This window comes from Podarcis bocagei (genome assembly GCF_964188305.1).
Source record: "Podarcis bocagei genome assembly, chromosome: 2".
Lineage (NCBI taxonomy): Eukaryota > Metazoa > Chordata > Lepidosauria > Squamata > Lacertidae > Podarcis > Podarcis bocagei.
In genome coordinates this window covers 66,940,587-66,966,942 of record NC_138126.1, presented here as the reverse complement: position 1 = coordinate 66,966,942, position 26,356 = coordinate 66,940,587, and the positions used below count along the sequence as shown (strand labels likewise).

The window sequence follows — 26,356 nt, the reverse complement described above, 5'->3', positions numbered from 1 at the left end:
GCACTGGTAGACCCTAAACCATTTTCTAAACCATTTGCAATCAACCAATCTATGCTGCCTTAATAATAATGCCTTTATAAAGAACTTAATAATGCCTTTATAAAGAACAATGTGGTGTCTCACTTGTGTTTTATCTAGGAAGGATTTGCCCTACTGGGTGTTTTCCCATCAGTTCATCAATTCACAGCATTTTTGGCCGCCAAGAGAGGAGTTACAAGACTCCCTAGCACAGAAGACTTGATCTGAATGGGCTGTCTAGGTTGGAGATTCCAGTAGACTCATATGTGGGAAAGGCTAGGGGCAGGCAATGCTAAGACATTGCAGTTATTTTATATGAAAGCTGGCCAAGGTCCTGAGAGACTGGAAGGATGCGTGAGGATCAAAGGCCTCACTGGCTGTAAATCTTTCACCTGCAACTGTTACTTACTGGGGCTTTTGGCCATTATTTCGAGGTCGGGCCCAGGTCAGGGTTTCTCCTGTCTCTTTAGTCCCCAAAGTCTGAAACATCCACCTTATCTTTGACGCCATCTTGACATAAAAAACAAATTATGGCCCAATTACCCTCCCTGAAGGAGCCATCTAAAGGGCTGGGGGGGGACCTTAAATGACAAGAACTGTCAGGCGCTTCCTTAAGAAAATGTAAGCAAAGTTACAGGGAGGAAAATATGCCACAGCTTCAAACCACCTTGGCACACAATTGCCCATCTACGTGTACAAAATCTCCCTTTTGGCAAGCTGTCTGCCTCACAGATTTAATGTCTCTAATCCAGAAGGCCAGTGCCTTCATTCCACTGATCTAGAAGTTCAAGCATGATGATTGGTTGAAACCTTTCCCTTTCTTGATAGAGAAACCCATTGTCTGCCAATCCCCCGTGGGCTAAAGAAAATGAGCCTGGGGACCTTTCCCAAAGTGGCCACCCTAAAGGCTGCTTTCCCCACGCATGCACTTCACTGGTTTCAATGAGGACCTTGGTGACAGAGCACATGCCTTGGATACAAAAATTCCTCAACCCTGCCCTGGCATTTTCATTTAAAAGGCTCAGGTAGCAGGTGATGTAAAAGGCTTCTGCCCCAGACCAAGGAGAGCCGCCTTTTGTTGTAGGGAGGAGGAGTTGACAATGCTGAGCTTATCGAACAAATAGCTGAGCTCAGTGTAAGCTTCCTATGTGTGAAAGAACATCACTTATTAAAAAAATGCTGTGTGAGCGAAAAATTCCCTCCTGTGATGATAAACACGTGGTGGCTAATTTCTCTTGATGCTATAGTAAGCAAGTGATGAACACATGTATAAACCAGCTCAAAGCCTTATTCCCATGTCATGATACTGAACATGAAGTCCCTTAGTCTCTGGGAATATGTTCATAGAGACTTTGGGAGTAATTACTACTGTGTCCTCCTGTCTTATTTTCCATCTCCTGTAGCAGAGGAATAAAGGAAGATTTTGTTACTCTGAAGTATCCTTCCTGTCATTAAGTGTCAGTGCTAGCAGTTTATGTGCTAGCAGTTACAAAGACTGTAGTATGTTGTAAGCAAAGACTTATCCAGGGTAGCATGACTGCTTCGATCACACCTGAGAACCACAGCAGGCACTGCAACTCTGACATCTAACAGAAGGTGAGAGGCAGGGGACTGTGATGGGTTTTGGCATGGCACAGGGCGCCACTGAAATCTGAGACGCCAAGGTCTGCCACTGGTTGTAATCCACACATTTCTGAGTTTTATATATATACAGAAATGAATGTGCAAATAAATATCTATAGGCAGGGATGTTATTGTGAAGGGGAGGGGAAAGATTATTTTAGAGGCATATTTCTAGCAAAAGTTCAAAAGCCTATTCTTAGATATTAAAGTGAGCAGTGCAGTGTGTCCTGAAAACAGCATTCTGAAAGGTTGCTTTATGGTTAAGTCATAATAGTGATGCTTCGTGTTAAACTTTCTTTTGTATCTGATAAAATAAAAGTGTATATTAGGCATGTGGAATGTAGCCCACAGATGGCCAGCTTCCAAATATTCCTGGACCATCATATTTGACTGGGGGTAATGGGAGTTTGAGTCCAACAGCTGGAGGATCACAGGTTCACAGCCACCAATGGCAGTGGCAAAGAAACACAAGAATTTAAAAGAGAGACCAAAAAAGGGCAAATAACAGTGTGTGTGTGTGTGTGTGTGTGTGTGTGTGTGTGTGTGTGTGTAAATAAATAAATAAATAAATAAATGTGAATGGAACAAATAAACAAAACAAATGCATATTTTTACAAGTTGATAGCAAAATCAATTAAGGTTTCAATAAGCAGTGGAGTAGTGACTTAATGTAATCTGGTATTGGCACACACACAAACCCTTTGAAACATAAACAAAAAACTACCAGGATAATTTATTGAATATGTGTTGCTGTTTTGCTTCAAATGTGTGCTTATGTACAAATCTGAGTGTTTAAAAGTAAACACACGTATCCACAGCTGCTCCATTTCAGGAAGTATACACAAAGCTTCACAAAGGGGGACATGGGCAGATTCTAACGCATGTGATGCTGCAGTGTGCACAAGGTTAGCAAGACATCAGTGTCTTGGCAGGGTGTGTGTGAGAGAGAGGGGACAGCGAGATTGCAGTTGAGAAAGTGATGTGTGGACAACACCACATAAATGGAGGCACAGTCAGATTCTAATCCACACTAAACGATGATGTGGAGAAGTCCTGTGATGTTGACACCAGTCAATCTTCTGCACAGGGAGAATGTCCCAAAGTCAAGATGTGCCACCTCAGAAAAGGCCCTCAGCTTTGTGTGAGCATAGCATACTTCAGGAACTGATGATACTAGGGAAAGGGCCTCAACTCAAGGTCTTGATCCTCAAAGGCAAACCTATGTCTAATGCATGATAGTACTCCAGCTGGAATGTTACCGGAGAATGGATCAATGTTGCTAAGCTATCCTTACCCAGATGATGGGCAAGCCTAAAACAGGCAAAAGGTATTCCATGCCGCCAAGGCCACTTCAGCCTCCTAAAGAACATAAGAAGCAGCTGCTGGATCAGGCCAATGGCCCGTCTAGTCCAAAATCCTGTTCCCACCAGGTGCCTGTGGGAAGCCTGCGAATTGAATGTAAGCACAACAGCAACTGTGATTCCCAGTCATTGGTATTCAGAGGCATGATGCCTCTGGCTCCAGAGGTAGAACATAGCAATTGTTGGCTATGGCTATAGCTCCAGTGACAGAGCTGGATCAAGGAGTATCCCCAGAATGGGCACCGGCTCTTTGAAGAACGGAAAGGTCGGTTTCCTAGACCTGAGAATCAGTACTACCATCTTGTTACATGCACCGTTTCTCTGATCTAAAGATCGCCATCCAAGCTGTTATTACCTGTATGTTGTACTCATGGAGCTAAGAGAATAACATGTGTTTTAAAAAATATTTCCAGTGTGTGTGTGTGTGTGTGTGTGTGTGTGTGTGTGTGTTTTAAAAAATGTATACATGTTCCTAGAGCCTGACATCTCAGCATTTGCCATCCCTGAGATTATAATTTTGTTTCTGACAATTGGAAGTCATGCACCAATAAAAGTGAACCTTAAATAAAAGCTTTTCTTGAGGGGGACAGTTGCTGTTGTTATTATCATCTATTCTCCACTTCCTTCCATAGGAGTCCAGGGCAGCAATCCTTGCAACATTTTCAGTTACCCAAGATGAAATCTTACGTTATGTTCTCCTATGTATCCTTTTCCCAGTTAAAATGAGTAACTTTCATTTTCAAGATCAAGGAATATTGTTTACTGATCACAACTTTCAGATTCATGCTAGAGATTGGATGTGCAATTCTCCAGGCCAGGGCAAGGGGGTCCTTTGGCTCTCCAGATTTTCCTGGACTCCAACTGCCATCACCCATGTCCATTTGCCATGTTGACTGGGACTGATGGGAATTGGGAGCCCAACATCTGAAGAGCCTCAGGTTCCCCACAGCATGTTCTGGTTCTCCTGTATTTTTTTTAACAAGGCCAATAGATCTCTTTATTTGATGAAAAGGGTGGTCTTCTGATAATTTTCCTCTCTTTTACTATCTCCTTGGAAAACTTTAAAGAGTTTTTTCATTAAAATAAATAAATATGCAGGGTTTTTTCCATTTCATATCTGTACTGTTTCATATTTTAAAGAAAAAAATTACAAGCCAACCGACATTAAAGCATCAAATAAAACAATTCAGACTAAACCATTACAGAAGGAAGTCAAATATTAAGTATATATTCAAAGGAGCATAATTAACCAGAAACTAAAATATTACCTTAGAAGATTTAAAAATAAAACATTACAAAGAAGGTCAACTACAGAATGCACATTTAATGCAGCAAAATTAACGAAAAAGTGTCTTAAACATTTCAAAAGAAAACATTAATAATGGAAGTCAAATATAAAATGCACATTTAAAAGAGCACAAGTAATAAGAAAATAAAACCTATCTGCTGTAGAACCTATCTGCTGCTGTTGCTGCCAATGGTGGTTCATGGTGGGTGGTGGCTGTGGAAGCTCAGGCTTCATGACCTGGGTCAGCATTAAGAGACAGTCAAGATGGTCTCTGGCCACCTCAACAGCCTTTTGTAGCTGGAGTCAGTCCTGCCCTCCCAGGCCAGGTGGGAAAGGCCTGCAAGGCAGGGAGCAGGTCTTCCAGGACTCACAGCCCAGATGGTCTCCTCACAGTTCCACACACTTTCCACCTTTCACAGGAGACCCACCTGTCAGCCTTTGGTTCTGATCTGTAGATTCCCATGAGGCAGCTGAATACTGACATCCAGTCAACGCCCAAAAGCTTCATGCAGGAGATAGGTGGCTACAACTTTTCCCCCCGTGGCACTGCAGTGGGCATGACCTTGCTACCCACTTTCTGGCCATGTAGCTAAGTTAGGCACAGTAGCAGCTATAACTTTTCTTCTCCTCCCTCTTCCCCTCCCCCCCCCTCTAATTTTTGTACAGCTATGCATACAAACTTACCCAGGGGGGAAATGAAGCAATAATACTTTGCTGCCTTTGAAGCACTTCCCCTGGACTTTCACCGAACACCCGCTTCTCGGCTTGTGGAAATGTTTGTAGGTACCTCTCATTAACTTTAACGGGGCCTGCGATCCGCAGGACGCAAGCGAGGGGTCTCAGTGTTAATGGCGCCCTCACACGTCTCCTGAAGGCCTCTTGTGTTGTGGACTCCTCTGTGCGGAAAGCCCTTGGACTAGGCCAGGCGGCGCTGAATCTCCCAGCGCTGTGTTTTATTTTTCTTCCTCTGGCCTGGGTGAGACAATGGCCGCTCTATCCTTCCAAACCAAGCTAGGGAAGAAAAAGCAGCAAGAAGGAAAGACTCTCTGTGTAGAGTCGACCATCTTCAGCCAGGGCCTGGCCACCCAACAAAGGGGCATACGCTTTCTCAGGCCCCCCAAAAACCATTCCCCATTCCATTTCAGTTTTGCTTCCATGTGCCTTTCCCACTCCTGTTTTTCTTTCTAGTTTCCCAGCCCGCCCGACCCCCCTTTTGTCAGATTGGTATTTTATTTGGCTCCATGCTGTCTACGGGGCTGTCCCGTTTAACCCCTTCCTTGCCGCTTCCGAGATAAGAATTGGCTCCTTTGAAATCAGATAAACAGTCTCATAAATACCAAGAAAGAAACAACACTGCAGCTTTCTGAAGGAAACTGTGTGTGCTTGGGATGGTGGGGGCGGGGGGGGGGAAGAGACGAGATAATTTGCCAAAAGGCCGAACACGTAAGTGCGGAGATGAGTCATTGAGTGGGCGATTCCCTGCAGGGCTAGCTGCTTACCTTGTCACCGTACATGCTGTCAGTACGGCACCCGTGAGTGATTAGCCGTGCTTTGGGTACACCAGATGGGAGATTCCCAGCTTCTGTTCAAAAATAATGATGAAGTTTCTAGCCTTCAGGGTTGGAAAGAAAAGCTTGACAATAGGTGGTTGTAGTGGTAAAAAAGGTAAAGGACCCCTGGACAGTTAAGTCCAGTCAAAGGTGACTATGGGGTGCTGCGCTCATCTCACTTCAGACTGAGGGAGCCGGCGTTTGTCCACAGACAGCTTTCTGGGTCATGTGGCTAGCATGACGAAACCGCTTCTGGTGCAACGAAACACCATGACTGAAGCCAGAGCGCACGAAAACACCATTTACCTTCCCACCACAGTGGTACCTATTCATCTACTTGCACTGGCATGCTTTCAAACTGCTAGGCTGGCAGAACCTGGGACAGAGCAATGGGAGCTCACCCCGTCATGGGGATTCGAACCACCGACCTTCTTATCGGCAAGCCCAAGAGGCTCAGTGGTTTAGACCACAGCGCCACCCGCATCCGAGGCAGGTGTAGTGCACCATCTTAGGGAATAAGATGATGTTCCTTCATCACAGGGTCAATGCACTGGAAGTTCCTAAGTCAAATTTTGGTTCAGCCGCCTGGTCTTAAGGAAGATGTTGCGGTTCAGCTCACCCATCGATAATAGGAGGGTAATTGTCCTGGCCTACCTTGCAAGGTGGTCAGAACTGCTGGCAATGTATGTTTAGTATTTCAGGGATTATGGGGATAACTATACAGTGGTACCTCGGGTTAAGTACTTAATTCGTTCCGGAGGTCCGTACTTAACCTGAAACTGTTCTTAACCTGAAGCACCACTTTAGCTAATGGGGCCTCCTGCTGCTGCCGCACCGCCGGAGCATGATTTCTGTTCTCATCCTGAAGCAAAGTTCTTAACCTGAAGCACTATTTCTGGGTTAGTGGAGTCTGTAACCTGAAGTGTATGTAACCTGAAGTGTATGTAACCCAAGGTACCACTGTATAAACACAAGGTAGCAGCATTGGATGTTCTGAAACCTTAAAAATCAGAAGGCATGTGAAAAAGAATCAATGAGCACAAAGCTATTGATCCTACATGTGGTCAAGCCATGGGGTGCTTTTCTTGGGACACTTGCCTGGCACCCACATTGCTGCATTTTTGGCATCAGGTCAAGACCTTTTTGTTCTCCTTTTAACATTTTTATTTTTAAGTTGCTGGTGGGTGGTTTTAGTGTATAAATTTGGTTCTGTTCTGGTTTTGTGCTGTGTATGGTATTTTGTTGTGCTGCTTTGGTTTTTATGACGCTTTGTCTCTTAAACATATTGTGGGATGGAGAGAGAGAGAGAGAGAGAGAGAGAGAGAGAGAGAGAGAGAGAGAGAGCTTTTTTCTTTAAAAATGGGTACTCTCATTTTGACTCAAGAAAATACCATTTTATTGTTCAAATTGGGAAAAATAAATACAGTAAATGGACAAAAGTACGAAGATTCACAAAATGTTAGGGGTACGCATACCCCTGTGTGTCCCCCAGAAAAAAGTGGTGGGGTGTAATGTTTTATTCTTGTGCTTTTATTTATTTTTATTTTGCTACTGCCACCTAGACAATTTATTTTATGGGGAAGCTCATAAATATAAATAATATGTATCACAGGATAGCAGCAACACTCATATTGTGGATAAATGTTTCCACCAAGACACTGTTGTTAGGTCAGGAATGTGTTGTAGAATAATAAAATGCTGCATGCGTGCGCATGTGCATCAATGCCCTCTATCCAAGGGGAAGATTTCTGGCCATCAGGTTTCCTTTAGTGATCACACTATTCAAGCTCTCTTTGCGCCTCTGTGCATGTAGAGCGAAAGGGGAAGATATGGCATGCGGTCCAGGGAGATACAAAAATCCAGAATATGGTGTAACGTGACAATGTTTTCCATTGCTTTTGTTTGCTTATTCATTTTGCCCTCCTGCCATCTTTGAATTGGCAAGGAATACCTAAACCAAGAAACGGGGGGGGGGGGGGGGAGCCAAGTCCACAGAGAGAGGAGATTGGGTGGATGGAGGGGGGAGGGGGAGCCCTCTCAGATTTCTCAACGGATAATTAAGCAACAAGGGGGTGGAGAGGGTAGCTAAGATTTTGAAAAATGCCTTGACAAGAGCTAATGCTGTACAGGGATAAGTGTAGACATGATATAAGGCAAGGGTTAGCCTCTAGGATCAAAGAGGCACACCTAATAGTCCTATGCCCCTTTCCTGGCTTGCGTAATGGAGACAGGGAGGTCATTTTTCTTTCCTGTCCAGCAAAAACTTTAACTGGGACTTTAAACAGCGCATCTGAAACCTCCAATGCAACATTCACCGTTGTATTCAATTAAAGCAGAAACTTCAGGGGTGTTCCCAATCCAGGAGTGGTTCTGGGTTACCATTTATATTCTATCAGATCACACAGCGCTTATGCTTTCTATTCAGGCACATTTTGAATGACAAATAGCAAAGGAACAGAAATCATTCACAAGAACTCGGCTTATAGGATGCATCTGCAGCTTATGCTGCTTATGTACATTTACCATGTTTGGAAAGAAGCATGGGCTCCTGTTTGGATACTTTTTGCCACCATGACTGGAGAGAGATTTGCCGACAATGCATTCTCATCATCATCCATAACGTTTGCAGAGCGCTTTCTAGTGTTCAAAGCACTTCAAATCTGTTATTATCTTTTGGGGATCTTTACAATCTTCCCCTGTCCCAGAATGTCGGTATTATTTTTCCCCATATTACAGAGCGGGGACTGGGGCTAACTAAGGACACGGGGGTCTTTTTTGTTTTATAACTCAGTCACTTATGCCACACCAGCCCTTGCCACCACAGAGAAAAAACAGCTGGGAAATGTCAGGAAATAGCACCTCTTCCTAGCCATAGGGTGGGGGGTGGGCTTCTGGCACAGCACAGTATTTTGTACAGTACCAGAAAGCAGCCCAAGGTGTCTGTCCCAGTGTAAATAAACTGAGTGTAATGTTTGTGCAAACTGTGCAACTTTTTCTTTCTTTCTTCTTCTCTGGTTCAGTTGTGACTATTCATTATTTATATGCACATAGACCCATGAAGGTGTGGTCTAGGAGTGCCGTCCACACTGGGGGAAATTCCAGTGGAATGCTGGCATACACCCAGCAACTGGGTTTAGGGTACAGAACTAACACACACACAAACATATTTCTCCTTTCAAGTATTTCCCATGATTATTTCTTCTACCTGTTTCTCTCTTCTTAGGTTGATACCTTAAATCCTAAGGCTATAAATGTTTTGAGCCCATCAGCCCCAGCAGCCATGCCCTGTGATAGGAATTGTGGGAATTGTAGTCCGAGAGCACCTGGAGGGCTTCAGGTTCCCCATCCCTAATGTAAATTGTGTACTGATGTAGAGAGCCCTAATGTAGTTGTGGACACTACACTAGGTTTCAAAAGAGGAGGAAAGAAATTCAGGAATGATAAGGCTATCCATGGCTACTAGGCATGATGACTATACAGTGGTACCTCGGGTTAAGTACTTAATTCATTCCGGAGGTCCGTTCTTAACCTGAAACTGTTCTTAACCTGAAGCACCACTTTAGCTAATGGGGCCTCCTGCTGCCGCCGCGCCGCCAGAGCACCATTTCTGTTCTCATCCTGAAGCAAATTTCTTAACCCGAGGTACTATTTCTGGGTTAGAGCAGTCTGTAACCTGAAGCATATGTAACCTGAAGCGTATGTAACCCGAGGTACCACTGTATTCTACCTCCACTGTTGGAGACAGTATCTCTCTGAATACCACCTGCTAAGAATCACATGTGGGGACAGCACTGTTGCACTCAGACCTTGCTTGTGGGCTTCCCATAGGCATCTGGTTGGCCACTGTGAAAGCAGGATGCTGGGCTAGAGAGGCCATTGGACTGGTCCAAGTGGGCTGCTCTTATGTTCTTAAATGATTCCTGGATACTTGGGATAGTTTGCAGTTTCCACCTGATGTCTAATGGGATACTTAAGGCCCTAGATGACCTTCGAGCAGCATACAGAATGGTTATATGTCAGTTGTGGCAGAATCTCCATGGGATTGTCACCAGGTTTCTTGACTGCATCGATTTATGCTACCTTCTCAATCTCCTGGGCTCACACCTCAGCTAGGCCCCTCTTTACGTCGGAGGGTTTTCCTTCCCTGCTGTTGCTGTCATGAAATTAAAGCCTCAGTAATCCATGTTATAGGAATGAAGCCAGCAAGTGTGGGAAAGAATGGGGGTCGTTTTCATGAATCCTGTTACCAGAAGTATTTCCACCAATAGAGCCAATATGTTAACAGCATCCTCTGTCATCTACGTGATCAACACAGCAAGAGAAAGCAGTTTGGCTTGCATTCCATTATGATTAACATGGTATGTTATGAATATGTGGCTTATTATGTAGCTTGCAAATCCCCTTTCCTCTAAGCAAGGCCTCTATTGGTTTTACTGGTAATCCTGCCTGGATAAAGGAACCTAGGTGGTTGAAATAAACATCCCATACTCCATGGAGCACCCCCAAGGCCTGAAGCTGAAAGAATTCAACACTTGGAGAGGGAATCATCTAATCACTTAAGGACCTTGATCCTCTGGGCACTTATCAGTCCATTGCTGGGTGCCTCTAGTCTCTCTCTTTGTATTGATAGAGAACTCGTTTGATTTGATCATCGAGGTCCTTCTGTCTGTGCCCTACAGGAGTATCCCAGAGGGTGACAACAGGAGAACAGGCCTTCAGGCTGGCTGCTGCCCATGCAAGGAATGCTCTTCTCAGTGAAGTTCACCTGGAACCAATAGTGATGCATTTTCAGCTCCGTTCTTTTGTGTGCTAATTTTTCTTTGACGCTAGGGGCTAACGATTGTCATTTACAGTGGTACCTTGGGTTAAGAACTTAATTCATTCCGGAGGTCCGTTCTTAACCTGGAACTGTTCTTAACCTGAAACACCACTTTAGCTAATGGGGCCTCCCGCTGCCGCTGCCACCACCGTGCGATTTCTGTTCTCGTCCTGAAGCAAAGTTCTTAACCCTAAGTACTATTTCTGGGTTAGCGGAGTCTGTAACCTGAAGCGTCTGTAACCCGAGGGACCACTGTATAACAATTGCCATTTGTTTCCACACCTGGGCTTTAATGAAAATTTTAGTTCCCTCCCTCTTTTGTTTTGCCTTCCATTCTCCGGAAATGTCCATGTGTGAGAGACTCTATAATAAGAGACAGAAAGTCAAGAGCAGTTTGACCTTTTCCATCTCTCTTTCTCAGAGTGCAATGCAGACCTCTCCCTGTCTACATAAAATTAAGTCCTATTAAATTCAATCATGGTGCTTACAAAATGGACAGAAGTAGGACTGAGGCCTCCATGACACAAAACCCTCTTCTTGGGAGAATACTTAATGAAGAATGCTGTGTTAGTTATGCAAATCAAGAAAAATATTTTTGGCAGAATTATGTATGTATATTTGTGAGTGTGCACATGCATGCACATGTGTACAGAGAGGGAGGGAGAGAGAAATAAAGGAGAGGTGCAGCTGTGCTGATTTTTGCCCCTATGGCAAAATCTGTAGACCCTGCACTGGGCAATATATATTAGTACAGTGACTTTGAAATGTGGTGTAACAGCTCTGCTTTCCTTGTAGATCCCCCTGCTCAATCTGCTAAGTGAGGGCTTTGGACATCTTCCCCAAAGGCTTACTTTAATGGCAGCACTTGGCAGAAAAAGAGTAACACACTCACTCTCATATATGCGTCAAGATTCTGTTCCCATGTTTGAATTAGGTTTAGTTATTACAACATTTGCAATATATTGCAATATGTTCTGGTAAGCTTCCTAGCTTACCAGAAAAGTCAAGGCAATGCATGTGACTTGGTATGAGGAGGAAAGGGGAGGAGCTTCTCTCTAAGTATCAAGATTTATGCCCACTAATTTGCAGTCCAAGGAGTACAATGAACGCATCCAGCATCCTACACTGTGTGCTCTAACATGTTTATTGCTATCAAAGCTTTCCCGGGAGGTCTAGTAGGAATGGCATAGCACTGGAGATCTTGCTGGAACATGGATGTTTGTGTGAGGAGGGGTTAAAACTATAGCCCCCGGGCTCTTTTAATTTTTTTAAGCAAGTCTCCAGCCCTTGTAGAATCAGAAAGAAGAGGCTAAATCTGCATGAACTCTTGGGCCAGTGTGTTTTTGAGACTGCCTGTTTCTATCTTTCAGTGCAAATGAGGGACATTTGGGAAAGCAGGGCTAGGCAATTAGTCAAAGGCATTCCCAAGTGACACACCCAATGAATGAACTTCCTGATTCATACTGAAGCTTCCTTCCTTGGTGGAGAAGTGATTGCCGCCCCATGAAAAACTACTCAGAAATCCAGGCTTTTAGAATAGCAGTAGCAGCACACATGGTAGAATGGAGCTCGCCTTTTGACGCCACTGTTTCTGCTGCTTACCTCGATGGGGCTGCCTGGGTGGAGGCACCTGGAACCACCAAAAGAGTCTATCTGGTGCCTCTCAAAGCCTCAATCTCATCCCCACCCAGCCTCATCCCTAGGTAAGCAGCAGCAACACTGGTGTCCTGAGTGTGGATCTGCCCCACTGCAGCTGTTGTGTCCACCTAAAAACAAAAAGGCAGCCGCAAAGACCGTTGTCCATTATCTAATTCAGGTCTAATTTCATACCCTTTTCCACATGTTCTTTTCTTCCCCTGAGTTTGTAAACATTGTTTTTACAATGTTTACATTTAAACAACATTGGTTTTCAATGTGCTGCCTGTACCAATGCAGATAAAGTCCATCATTAGCTTATCCCTGTTGGACAGGGCTAGAGATTATGCTAGACCTGCAAAAAGCAAAGTTTAATACCCTTTCTTCTGAGGAAAGGGGGGGCGATAACCGCAGTCTAATCAAGTGCTGTTGTCCAGTTTTGTCATGCTTTTGTTTTTTAATTAAGGGAAATGTAAAGTAGCTGAGCAATTAATTGGAGGGAGGGTAGGAGTGGGAATTGAAAGGTTTCAACTACAGGGAGAAGAAATCACCGAGACAGCAGGTCTACCCATTGAGAAACAAGTTTATCAGACCAAGTCTACCCAATTTGGTAGACTTGGGCTCTAAAATAGTAGACTCTTCTCTGATGCTAGTTCTGAATATTTGTCAAAATCTGCGAGTGCACAATTGTCCTGATGCAACAGTTCTTAGAGGCAGGGGGGTGGAATTCTCTCTCATTAGGATCTGTCTCTTTTTGCTCTTTCTCCTAAGCCTTGAAGAGCGGGGGAGAAGAGACAAGCAACTATGCTGTGTTGTCCTTTCTTTTGAAATTCACAATGAATATTTCCTTTTGATTTGCCACATTAGCACAAATGGAGTCATCACCAAGAAGAGGGGGATGTGTAGAATGAAGTGGGACAGATTAACTCTTTGGGCCCTTCTTCCACATAACAGCTGTGCCTCTGAATCCATATTAGGCACCTGCATTTTAATCAAAACACAAACACTGTTAAATAATGTGTACACTCCACAAATGCTATGGAGAAACGTATTAAAGTGCCCATAATGTGCATGCTGCTCATGTATACCAAGTCAGCACACCAAGGTGTCTCAATGTGTATACTAAACACACTATACATATATATATCTAAGAGGGGGCAACTTTTAAATCCCATTTATTTCAATGGCAGATACATGCTTAAACTCTTCCTCTTTTTTATTTTTTAAAGAGGACTTAACATTGCTTAAACTTGGTATCAGCAACGATTTTCAATAAACTAACTTTCACCATTTCTAGTTACAGATAGGTAGCCGTGTTGGTCTGCCATAGTCAAAATAAAAAAATTCCTTCCAGTAGCACCTTAAAGACCAACTAAGTTAGTTCTTGGTATGAGCTTTCGTGTGCATGCACACTTCTTCAGATACACTTCAGATACACAGTGTATCTGAAGAAGTGTGCATGCACACGAAAGCTCATACCAAGAACTAACTTAGTTGGTCTTTAAGGTGCTACTGGAAGGAATTTTTTTATTTTCACCATTTCTGACACTGTAGGGGAGTGACAGCTGAGAATAGGGGGAGGACGACGTAAATGTTGTTATCCCGTTACTTGTAAAACTGAAAAGCTTAAAAACATTTTTAACAGCAATTAATTCCACCAGGAATGTGAAGCACACACTTAAATCTTCAACTAAACTCTCTTCCGACATCCCCTTGATTTCAGTTGGAAACATTCAAATCCGTGCTTAACTCTCCTACTGAATTTGGTAAGAGGCCAAAACCTTCTCACTTCGGTTGAATCATGTCCCATGTTTACTTGAATGCAAGTTCTGGTGATTTCAGATAAACTCTTCCAAATCAAGGTGCTTAGCATCAAGGCACGACTGTCTAGAATCCATGTACTAACATTTAATGGGGCTGTGAATCATGGTCTGTGTCTGCCTGCCTAGTGCTAAGACTTTTATTTATTTATTTTTTAAATCTCTGTTGGGTCTGCAAGCTCTCAAGCAACTACCACAACTATAAACATTTTTTCTCTGTAGCATTAAATCATATATGTTTATGACACAGCACCAGCAACTAGCAATATCAATAAATATAGAGCTTTCTCAAAATATGATGTATATTTAAAATAATTTCATGTTATTTCTGTTCATGTATAAATATGATTGACACCCTATTTATTTGAACACCCACCCTGTGCTATATCTCTCCTAGGCACAGGGTGGTTGACAGTAGTCAGTCACCTTGGGAATTCATGGATGCAAACAAGATTCTAGACAGAAATTTTCAGTCTTTATAAAAAATATAAATATAAACCAGTAGGGCTTAACGCTGGATCATATCCCCACTATTTATTTCCCTGTTGCTAATCAAGTTCTGTTCTTGCAAATTTCATACTTCCTCCCTCACTGCTGTTTTCCCATTAGCATAAACAGGAAAAAAAATTCCAAACTCAAACAGAGAGGATTTTGCACTCTGTTTCAGCTTGATTAGACAAGGAATCCGTCTGACTTTAGGGAGTGATAGCCTTAAGGAAAGCAAAATCTTCATAAAGCTTTTCTTTATTATTAATATCATTATTATTATTATTCTTTAAATCCGCATAAATATTTGGCAAGGCAAACCTGTTCTCTTCGCAAGTGGTCATACAGATTTGAGGTAGAAAACCCGGTACAGGAAATGTATAAAATGCATCCATTTAGGTAGTTTAAATACATCCAAACAAAAATATGAAATGGAATCAATGATGTTGGGAGAGGAGAGACATGGTCGGAGGGGGAGACCTTGTGTTTATTTACATTGAAACAAATAACGACACTAGGCACAACACACAAGCCTGCCACAGGGAAGCATCCTCAGGAATCACTGGTTTCAACGCCATGTGCAGGTCACTATGTGCTGAACTTTCTCTGGCCGAAACCAGGCGACCTTTTAAATGGTGCTTAATTGTAGCTGGATCATGCCCAGTATTCCCCTCCCCCACAAGTGCAGGAGGAACCAATCCCCCAAACTTGGGAGGGTGCAGGGAATGAGTGAAGTGGTGGTGGGAGGAAGGTATGGAAAGCTCATGCACGTCTGTAGGGGAGAGTGTCTCTAGAGTGCATGGCCAATTCTCCCATCGACCACAGGCAATACCCAGGCCAGGCAGGCGACAGTGCATTTACAACAGGAGGAGCAGATTGGGGGTCCTGTTCTTTCACTTTGCACCTTTCTTTCTGAACTGGATTCTCTTTTAATTGGGGAGGAGAGGGATGAAAGCAGAGGAAATGTAAACCTAGGGCACAGAGACAGAAGAAAGCAGCCAGGTTACAGCCAAAGCGAGCCTCCTTCCATTTCTGCAACCTGGACCTGAAAGTTTTGGCTCTGCCTAGAATTGCAGGCTGTGATCTTCAATGTGGTTTATTGACTCAGGTGGTTTCATGGTCATAGCAAGGATTTTTGTTGGGGGGCAGGCCTTTTGTTAGGGGGGGAGAACCTCAGTTTGCTATGTATTTTTATTGATTTTTATTGATGGAGGGGCAGCAACCCCCCTGCCCCCCCTTACACCCCCAGGTGGTTTATTGAAGGAGCTTCATGGACTCCGATGGGGAGGGGGGTGGCGGTTTTGGAATAAGCCCCTGGAGGGCCGCATAGCTGGCCCCACTGAAATCCGAGGGATGGGTCCAGCCCAAGCCAAGAGTTTGGAAATCCAATTTGGGGGGTTCTTAATGTGGGCTGGATCGTGTCCAAATGTGGGATTTAACTCCTCCAGCTCTTATCTGCATCCTTCCATCCTTGCCAGGAAGTAATCCCATTCCTAGCTGTGGGATTTACTCCTGAGCAAATCCGTTTATGTGCTCAGGTTTCCAGCTACAGCCCTGCTAGGGCGGGGGAATCCTATAGATTTTGAAAAGGAAGCAAAGGCTCCGATCCGCACGCTGACATGCAGAAAAAAAGTTGTTGCCTCAAGAGTGGCCTGGCGTTAATAGAGTGGTGTACTCCTCCTGTTCGATGGGATCCTCACAACGAACAGGATGTTTCGGGCTGCAGCCTAAATTGTGATGAAATCGGATTATCAACCTCTCTTCTCTTCCTCCCCCCTCCCACTCCCCCCCCCCTTCAGCAATGGCTTGACAGCAAATGGAAATCACTCTCAAGTCAGGATCGGCTGGCGGGCCTTCCACCTTCTTTTGTGCAACACAAGATCCCTTTCAGGTCCGCACACAATCCCGCGTGATATAGCTATATATATATATATATATATACATCTACATCTGTGGCACCCTGGTTCCATGAGACATTCAAAAGCGACATTAGACGACGCGATATTCCGCGCTGGTTTCCGGCAAGGCTTCTTCCTGCCTGACTTCCGACGGCGCAGACGGTCCATCGTTTGACGTCCAGGTCCTCGCCGGGCTTTCAAGCCAGCGAGTTACTGGCTTCAGGGAAGGGGGAGTTTTCCGTTCTCAGGCGTGTCGGCCCCCCCCTCTCTGTTCCCCCTTCTGCAGCCTCCACATTGCACATGATCCTCGTCCTCACTGAGGCGGCCGCCGGTTCCCCGTTCCAAGGCTGCGAAGGGGAGGGCGGATCAACAGACGGAAACAAACAAAAAAGCGGGTCGCGGGCGATTTCTCTCTCTCTCTCTCTCCTTCTGAGTGTTGGGGATTTGGGGTGCGCGAGGGATGGGGCAGAGACCAACCAGGGAGAACAGGGTCCCCCATCCTGGGCGCGCGCGCAGTCCTCCTCCCAGCCAGCTTGGTGGAGCCGGTTCTCTGGAAACGGTTCCTGGTTTCATTCATTGATTCAGTTCCAGCGCCCAGACCTGCTGAGGCCAGCCAGTCCTGCCCTTAAGCCGTTTTTCTCCGTGGCCTAAAGCGTGAGAATAGCCCTCGGTCTGCTGCAAGGGGGAGAGGGGAGGGGAGGAAAGAGGAAGAAACAAAAACCAGGAGGGAATGAATCTCCATTACGCTTTAATCAGCATCGTCACCAGAAGAAAAGAAAGCAGGGAAATGTAGAGGGGAGCCATCCTAAGCGTGTTACTCTTGAGAAAGTACGCTTTAGGAGGGCGCCTGCACTGCCTTCCCTAGGTCGTCCTGTGCTCAAGGGTGGCTCCGTTCCTAATAAGTGGACCCTACTACTAATCATATCGATTGTCCTAAAAGGCCCAACGTAGCCCCTGCGAAGCGCGCTTAACAGTCCTCGCAGGCGATGCAAGCGGCGCCAGCTCCTGCCTCTGCAACGAAAATCGACGGAGGGGCTTGCAAAGCGCTTGGTCTTGGTGGGGTCGTGCCTAAGGCAGAGGAGAAAGCCAGGCGGAGGGAGGGAGGGAGGGAGGGAGGGAGGGAGGGAGGGAGGAAGGAAGGAAGGAAGGAAGGAAGGAAGGAAGGAAGGAAGGAAGGAAGGAAGGAAGGAAGGAAGGAAGGAAGGAAGGAAGGAAGGAAGGAAGGAAGGAAGGAAGGAAGGAAGGAAGGAAGGAAGGAAGGAAGGAAGGAAGGAAGGAAGGAGTTTGCATGGCGAGCCCTTCTGCCGTCCACGAGGCCACTGTTTGTAAATTTCGCCCGGAAGGCTGTAAAGAAGACCCCGGAGTTGTTCATCTGTTTATGAGTATTAGATAATCAGGCGGAAGGCCATAAATTTCAGTCTCTATTTGCAGCCCTTTTATAAATATAGGAGGCTGCGTTTTGGTAAATACGTCGGAGCCCTCTACTAAATTACGCCGGTTATGAGTCTTTTAATTGCCGAGGCCGCTCCGCGAAAAAAAACTCCGGGCAACGGGACCGAATAAATAAATCGCGGGGTTTATACAGGCTCTTGAATAGTATAAACTTTGCAGATGCTAATTTATTTACCCTTGGGAAGTATTTGCAACTCGGTCATTTAGTTATTACAGTATTTATTTTCAAATCCGGCTCCTCCTCTATCTCCCCTCAACGAGAGCGAACGCAAAGGAATAAAGATGGATGAATGAATTCCTTTTTCCTTTTCCTTTTTTAAATTATTTTAAATTCACTGATTAAGCGCCTTCTTTTAACTGTGGAGAGAGGAATCCACACCGGGACGGGAAATGGAGGAAATTGAGATTGAGAATTATATTGCAATACAAATTTTGAATAATGATTATGATGATAAAGATGGCAGCTGAAATCGAATTCGATTAATGTTTCTATGGCCTGATACTTTTCTGTATTGAAACAGTATCGAAAACTGACCGGCCAAACGCCGTCATTGAGAGAGGGAGAAGAAGCGCAGAGCCTCTTTAAAAGCAGGAGCAGTACGTCTCACGGTCAATTCCCCCCCTCCTCCATTTTTACACTTCCAGGAAAGGGTGGGTTGAAATGGCCTGAATGCATTTATATTGAAGAGCAAGAGAGAAATCTATTAGCATACAAAATAAATAAATGGAAGCCTCAGGACAGCCGAACCAGCTTCGCTCCTGTTCAATTTCAGAGGGTTTCTTTTTTGGGGGGGTCGAGATTTAGGTGGCTTGTATTCTACTGGCAGCAGGAACGTGTGGTCTGAAGAACAGCCCCCTCCCAAGCCCTTGCTGGTCTATTTTATTGGGGAGAAGCTTCCATTAAAAGAAAAATGGGGGAAAGACCACTACAGTACTGTTGAGGGAACTCTTCCAGGGCGTATTTTGGAGCGGTCCCAATTCACCTCGTGCGCTTATTTATATTCCTTGCGCCTTGGTTTTGCTCGGAGAAGTTTTTTTTGCGGGAAGCAATTGCAGCCAAAAGCGGCGAAGATACGGGATTATTATCCCCCCCGCCCGCCTTCCTTCCAGATTGTGTACAATTCTCTCTGCTCGCCCTACCCCACCCCAAAACCCACATCCAAATAACCTTAACAGTTCTAAACAGCTCTGGCAATTAGATGGCAATTCGATGGCGCATTTCTAAGTCCCGCCAGAAAGGGGAACAGGAGATGAGGAAATGAAGTCGAGAGTTGCCTTTCATCGCTCCTGGAGGATTTTGAAACAATCTCTTGCGTTATGCCGCCTTCTTGAGCCCCAGAACAAAAAACCTATGCAAACTTGCGAAAGAGGCGCCAAGAAAAGGACCGGTATCAACGGAACGTCCCTAGAGAGGACTGGGCCAAGAGAGCTACATGCCATTTTAAAAGGGATGTGGGGTGTTTAAGTAGCGGCGCAATATTTGACAGGCTTCCCTGCATCTTCCCTATCTTTCCAGGGGTGTGGGGTACATTCAACATTCCCCCACCGGGTTTTTAAAAAAACTATTTGTTGCAGTCCGATCTTCCAAAAAGGATGCGGTTCCTGGCCTGGAAGAAAAAGAAAAGAAAAGCTGGCCATTTCATTTCGGCCGCTGTTTCCAAAAGTATTGGGACTTTTCTACCGCCAGATCCTACGCGTGTCTACTCAGAAGCAAGCGCCGCTGAGTTCAACTGGACTTCCAAGGAAGCTTGCATAGAATTTGCAGCTGTCTTCGATGGCCAACTTGCGGGGTGAAGAGAAGGCGCTTTGAGCCGCTGACTACTGAACGCACTTTTACTCAGAGTACACCCATTGAAGCTAATTGGCTTCAGTTAGTTATGGCCATCAATTTCAGTGAGTGTGCTCTGAGTAAACGTTAGTCGCCGGCAACCCTGGGTAACATCTTAAGAGGAGAGCGCCGCTTTTGCAATCAGGAAGAAGCTCCTGAGACCCCACAACCAGCCCGCAAATTACGTTGGGTTGCCTCGATGTCTTTACGCAGCTGCTTAACGCTAGGGCAGCGAATAGAAATCAAAAGGATAACTTGTGGATCAGAACAAGCGGGGCCTGTTGCACCTCCTGTCCAAGATGCCTGCCTGCCAGCCAGCCAGCCAGCCATGCCCGTTCACAGGGCATGCCATTTCCCTCCTGCTTCTGCCTCAACAGTCTGCTATTTCCCCCTTGAAAATGTTACTACTTCTGAAAACCTTCCTATGGTGTAATGCTGCCAGCGCAGAAACCAGACTGCTAGCAGAAGCCTTGTGTTGAATCTTGCAGAAAATCCAGTTCCAATGAGTCATTTGCACTTGCAGGATACACATTGTGCAACCACTGTCACCATTATTATACTCTTGTGAGAGGCAACACTAGTGTGTCAATGCTTGTCTGCTGTTGCTTGCGCAACAATGTAACTCTTGTGCGCGGATGGCGTTGTTTCAGATGCGTTAACGCCGGAAGAACAAAATTGCTATTCTAGAAGAGCATTCCTCGGACAGCACAATAGACGAGTCACTTCTAACTTTCCAGAAAGCGGAGTTCCAAACACTTTTCTTGCAGCGAGGCATGTTTATAAATAAACCTGCACCCGGGGTTAATCTGACCTAAAAGAAGGAAGATGGCCGCGGGCGATCTCACCGCTTTAACTCGCGGTCAGAACCTTCGCCATTCTTTTCCTTCTAGGTCTGCTTCCTTTAACCATAGTAATTAATATATATTATTTCGGGGTGTAAAGAAAGGGGGCGCAACACGACATTTGGATGGCTCATTCATCCAAGGCCGGATTCCGATTCTCCCTCCGGCAAAGAACGTTCCGTGCGAGGGAGCAGTTCTTGTCAAGGAAGGGCGCGTCTTGCAGAATGCAGAACTGGGGGCAACACTTGCAAGAAATGACCGCCCTCACGCAGCTCAGTCTGGCTCTGTCCTCCACCGTCTCACATCCACGCTAAAGGGAAATCAAACCAAGAGAACGAATGACTCACGTGCAGCGCGAGCCCACGCTTGTCTACTCAGAAGTATGTACAACTGCACGCTTCCAAAGACGCGTGAAGGATGGATGGAGGCCTAAAGCTGCCATCCTAAATCACGCGATGTCGGGGACTGCGCGACAGGGGGCCGAGGGCAGATCGTTAGCAAAGCCGAAAGGCTTGGCCTAGGCCAGAGTCAAGTTTAAAAAGGGCGCTTGGAGGGCGGACGCAGGGAACATTTGTTACAGACGGTTACTTATTAGACATGACCATAGCAGAGGGATCCCTAGGAGCAATTCCCCCGCGGTCTTGAAACAGGGGAGCGAGCGACTCCCCTTCCCCTGCCTAGAATGCTGATCTGTTAACGGATGAAGATCGGAAGGCATGCAATGCAATGAAATAATCGACCTTCTTTCCCCGAGAGATTGAGATCTCCACGGCAGTTGGCACATTAGGAAGGGGGTCGGAGAGAGGCTCCAGAGTCCCACATTACTTCTCCTGAAATATTGCCTGCCACAGTGTCCCATTCTGCGTTCATTCCTTGCTAAAATGTCATGCAATTCATTCCATGCAACAGGGTTCGCGCGCAAAGCATCAGTTGGGGGGGGGGGCGCATATCCACCGACCCAGGTCTCCAACCTGGACTGCCGAACGCTTTTACCCACACAGTCTTTATGGCCCTGATTCAGACACGACCGGCAGGATGAGTCCACCAAGGGATGCGGTGGGTATGGGAAGCTTTGTTTTGTGGGACAAAGGGCTTCAGATTGGGTGGGTATTAAACCCGCAGCCCTCCTTTGAAGGCTGGTTGCTTAGTCTAGAAGAAACCCTCACCCCCCACACCAGTGCAGAAAGGCTCGTTTAGATCCAAAGGCCAGAGGCCTAGGCTTTCCTTGGCACGCTTTTAGATCCCAGTCGCTGGGGAGCCAGAGCAAGAATGAGCTGTTTTGCTCTCCTGCTCGGCTTGAGGAAGCTTTCCAGGGGCATCTGGTGAGAAACAGGGATACTGGACGAGAGAGGCCTTGGGTCTGATCCGGCAGGGCTCTTATTGCGTTCTTCTGATTTAATAATTGAGGTTTAAGTACCCAGGCCGCCAAATCTCATCTCTAATCTTTCCATCTCCCAAACCCACCGCATAGCAAATTTAGTTTCCCCAACTTGCCACCCTAATATCCACTCTACTCTACTTAAAGGAGGACCCTTTCCTTCCTTACCCTGTTCACTTGGACTTCCGTAAGTGTCAGTGGGCTTGATATCCAACAAAATACTGGACCATCTTAAAAACACACATAGAAAAAGCAAGCTCATTTCTCTCTTGCTCCAGGCGGGAATCATTTCTAAAAACCAAGCAGAGATTTGCCAATGATTCCGAGGGGCTCTATAGCCTGCCAGCCTAATTCTACCCACAGGAGGGGTGGGGCTCCTTCCATGCCCCACTGCTATGTCCAGGCCTCTACTCTAATTACCCCCACCGAGGAAATCAGCCTCAGAGAAAAACAGAACCTTGTTTGGGATAGCTATTCTTTAACTGGAGCACCATTACCTCACATGAGCCTCTTACCTGAAGTTTAATGTGGGACAGGCTCGGAGACGAAGACCTGGAATTGGGGGGGGGGGGGCGCCTGTTCTGGGGCAGAGAGGTCCACTCTCTGGAAGCGGAAACCCGTGGGAGCAGGATCAGGCTCGCTCAGGTGGTCAGACCTGGCCGAGAAGACAATCTCCAATGTGCCTTTTCCTCCCCTCCGCTATGGGACGGCTGAGCTCCCGGGTGAAGCGGCAGGGGTTGCAATTCCCTGGAACTGAGCAGTGTCTCTTCCCCACCCCTAGCCCCCGCGCCTCTAAGTTTCGGCCATGGCTACGCTCGGTGCAGCTGCCCTAAAGCCTGTGCAGAAACAAAGGTATTGTTTCCACCCCTTATAGGGAGCCGCCACTCATCCCGCTACGTCTGGAACCAGGAGACTCGCTTTTCTGCCCCGCTCCTCCCGTTCGAGGGGAGGGCGCCTCTGAGCGCGTGCAGAGCGCCTTCGCGCGGGCCCTTACCGGCTGCTCGCGCTTCCTCTTGGCGGCGTCGCGGGGCTCGGCCTTCTTGAGCTCGGCCTTGAAGCCCTCGGCGGCCGGCCCGTCCTTGGCCAGCACCTCCATGAGGTAGGCGATGTAGCTGGTGGCCAGGCGCAGCGTCTTGATCTTGGACAGCTTGGTGTCGGCCGGCACGTTGGGGATGCACTCGCGCAGCTCGGCGAAGGCGCTGTTCAGGCTCTCGGTGCGGCGGCGCTCCTTGCGAGGCGCTCCGGGCGCCGACGACGAAGACGCCCCCCGACGGCGCGCCGCGCTCAGCCGCCCGCCCAGCTCCGACGGGCTGCCGCCGTACGACGAGGAGGGCGAAGCCGACGAGCCCAGCCCGGCGGCCGCTGCAGCCGCTGCCGCAGCTGCCGCGCACACCAACTCAGGAGGAGGCGGAGGCGGCGGGGAGAGGTCGGAGGCTGCGCTGAGCAGCCAGCCCTGCGCGAAGGGCCGCTCGGCCGGCGGGAAACATCGGCCGGGGGCCGGCGGAGGCGGCGGCGCGGGCGGCCCAAAGAGGAACGGCTCGTGGTGCGGGTGGTGTGGGTGGAGCAGCGCGCCGTGGTGCGGGTGGTGGTGAGGATGGGGGTGGCCCTGGTAGCTCCCCACCACGTTCATGGCGACGGCGGCGCCCCTGGGTCTCCGGCGCTACGAAGAAGCCATGCGGGGCTCGGCCCCGAGGGGCGCCCACGCTGCGGGCGCGCCGTCCAAGTTGCGTGGTCCAGCGGCGCGCTCCCTCTCTGCCGCGCTCGCCTCAGCCCTCCTGCTCTGCAGCCAGCAACTCGGCCGGCCTTTATGCAGCGGTGGGCTCTTTGATGTCACGCTGCGGTGAAGGGGAGGAGAGAGAGAGACGCACGCACAAGCACACAAGCAAGGAGGGAAGCGAACCCGGGACGGAGTGGTTTTGCCCCTGAGCAAGGAGGCTGGCTCAGTCAGTCCCCACTCCACCGCCCAAGACCCAAGAGGCGTCGACCTCGACCACATTCGTGGTGCATAGAAACAGTATTGCAGTTTTGGGTTATTTTTGGCATTCCCCGTCTACTTTTTCCTCCAAGGAGCTTACAAGCTGGTCTGCGTGGTTCTCCCCGCTCCCACAACCACCGTGTCCCCAAGGTCACCCGGTGAGCTGCATGGCCCAGTGGGCATTTGAACCATGCCCTCCCAGGCCCTATGGTCTGCCGCCGTCAGTTCAGTGGCACACCTAAGAAGAGACTTGCTGGATCCAGTCCAGCTTTCTCAGTGGTCAACCTACCCCAGCGATCTCCTCACCCAAAGGGGTGTTGTTATTTCTTCGAGTGCTACCATCAAGCACCCGGAGCCAGGGTTTGTGAGCACAACCACATTCGCCCTCCCAGCCCTCGCGTATTGGAAGGAAATCCCGCGGAAGTTATTATGAAAGCGCGCCTGAGGTTGCGCACTTATCTACCGCGGAAGGTAGCGCGACTTCCTTCTGAGAAAACAGGCATGGGATCCGGGCTGGCAACAGGCCCCTGTGCTAAGACAGGTTCCTATTTACTGTTGGAGGAGCTCGGGAAAGAAAACTTTCCGCTCCTTATAAACCCTGCAAGAGTTTCCTTGGAAGTCCAGTCCCGGATGGTTTCCCTGGATATTGCTTCCGAGGAACTGCATTCAAGATCGCTTTGATCCGGATCGGCTGAGAACGACGACAAGATATGCTGTAGCCAGAACCAGGGTGCTCTAGGACCACCCTCGGAGTCGGAGCCCAGCCCTGGCAGACCAGCGGCACCCACCACCAAGCACTTTGCTTTGGAAAGAAGACTAGAGGACCAATGAATGAATAAGGATCCCTGAGTGTGGTCCAATCCAAAGCGTATCTGCAGTGCAGCCCTAGTCTACCCAGAAGCTACTCCAAGTGGTTGTGGCCTTGCAGCCTTACTCAGGAGTAAGCCCCACAGAGCTCAGTGGGACTCGCCTCCTTCTAAGGAGGCTTCCTAAAATGTCAGCGTTAAGGCTATGCCAAGGTCACACGCGCCCCTGAGAAATAGACCAGCATATCATTGGTATGTTGTGTTGCTGTAAGCCACCCCCAGTGTCCACGAATGTATGCGTGTACTAAGTGTACAGGTAGAATTCCATCACTAGCTACCAGCAGCGATGCGCTTGGTAGAGGCCCGCAGATCTTCGTGTTTCGCAAGCACCTTAGTTGGGAATCCGCAGTCCCCATTGACTTCTGTCGCCCAAAGTTCAAGGGTTATTTATAAACCGCTTGCTCTGATATTTACCGGCCAAGCAATTAAGGTCAGGATCTGGCAGAAAGATCTCTTCCAACAGCTTCTGTGGTTACGTTTGGAGCTTGCGCAGGAGAACATCCTCCCTGGATAATTCGAAAACATAGACAGCCGGGTCCTCTGAAGGTTCCTCGAGCAAAACCCGCAGGGTTCCAGGAGTGCCAACGTGGCCCCGCGACCGTAGGTGCCAGATTGCCATGCAGCATGCATGGCCCTGGCACCGAAATGTGTAGGTGTCCGGGCCCCTTCATGGGGAATTTTATGGGTACTCGGGCACCCAGGGCCCAGGAAATTGGCACTTGTGCAGGGTTCAATGGAGTTTGCTTACACAGGTGTCGGATTACAGCCAGCAGTGGAATGAATGGGAGTAAAAACCACGTTTAGGATGGGGGTAAAGGTGAGAGTGGGAGATCTCTGGACTCTCTGGATCACAGTCCTCCTTGTGGTTAATATTGTATGCGCGATCCGTTTCCCCACTAGGAAGTATGAAATTTTGTGTACACGCATCTATATGAGTTTTGGAACTATGTGCGCGTTTCATGTTTTTCTGTGTAAGTAACCCACAGGGCTCCATGCTTTTTCTCGGGGGCAACCTCGGCTCTCCCGTGATCCGGAGGTAGGGACGTCAGCGAAGACTGCTTCGGCCTGGTCTTCACCTGACTAGCCGGCGCCATCCCAAAGGCTCGGAGGGAGCCCAGATGGGGCGTGGGCACACTCCAGCCTAAGTAATTCCAACGGGACTGAGTCAAACCTGCTTACACTTGAGTCGACCTATGTAAAGTAAGGCTGCGATCTTAAACCTCGTGAACATACATTGCTTTGCTTAGGATTGCTTTGCGTAATATACCGCTTCTGTTAACATACCCATAGCCGCTAAGTAAGAATGACATTGAAAGCTCAGTGTGGTTTGAGGAAGAAGCAAATAACATCATTTTAGGCTTGCGGGAGGGGGCAGCTGTGAGGAGCGGGCCTGGGGCGGTCAGGGCGCTTCCCTTCGTTTTTATTTTATTTTCATTCTGAGCAGTCTGGAGCGGAAGAAATAAATGGATAACTTGTCTGAATTTCTCTTGTGTGTAAGCTAAATTCCCTGCGTACGG

General features: G+C 47.4%; 1 protein-coding gene across 2 annotated transcripts; it reads right to left on the bottom strand.

The window, feature by feature from the left end:
- Nucleotides 1-15,798: 15,798 nt before the first annotated feature.
- HAND1 (heart and neural crest derivatives expressed 1) lies at nucleotides 15,799-23,871 on the bottom strand. 2 transcript variants are annotated; one of them, XM_081185310.1, is made up of 2 exons: nucleotides 22,993-23,871; nucleotides 15,799-17,173 (listed from the first exon to the last, which is right to left on the bottom strand). In XM_081185310.1, exons 1-2 carry the CDS (start codon nucleotides 23,626-23,628, stop codon nucleotides 17,072-17,074), a joined length of 738 nt encoding a protein of 245 aa, XP_081041436.1. In that variant the 5' UTR covers nucleotides 23,629-23,871; the 3' UTR covers nucleotides 15,799-17,071. The 2 variants fall into 2 exon arrangements, with proteins under 2 accessions (XP_081041436.1, XP_081041437.1); XM_081185311.1 differs by having other exon boundaries at nucleotides 15,799-17,170.
- Between the last annotated feature and the right edge of the window lie 2,485 nt (nucleotides 23,872-26,356).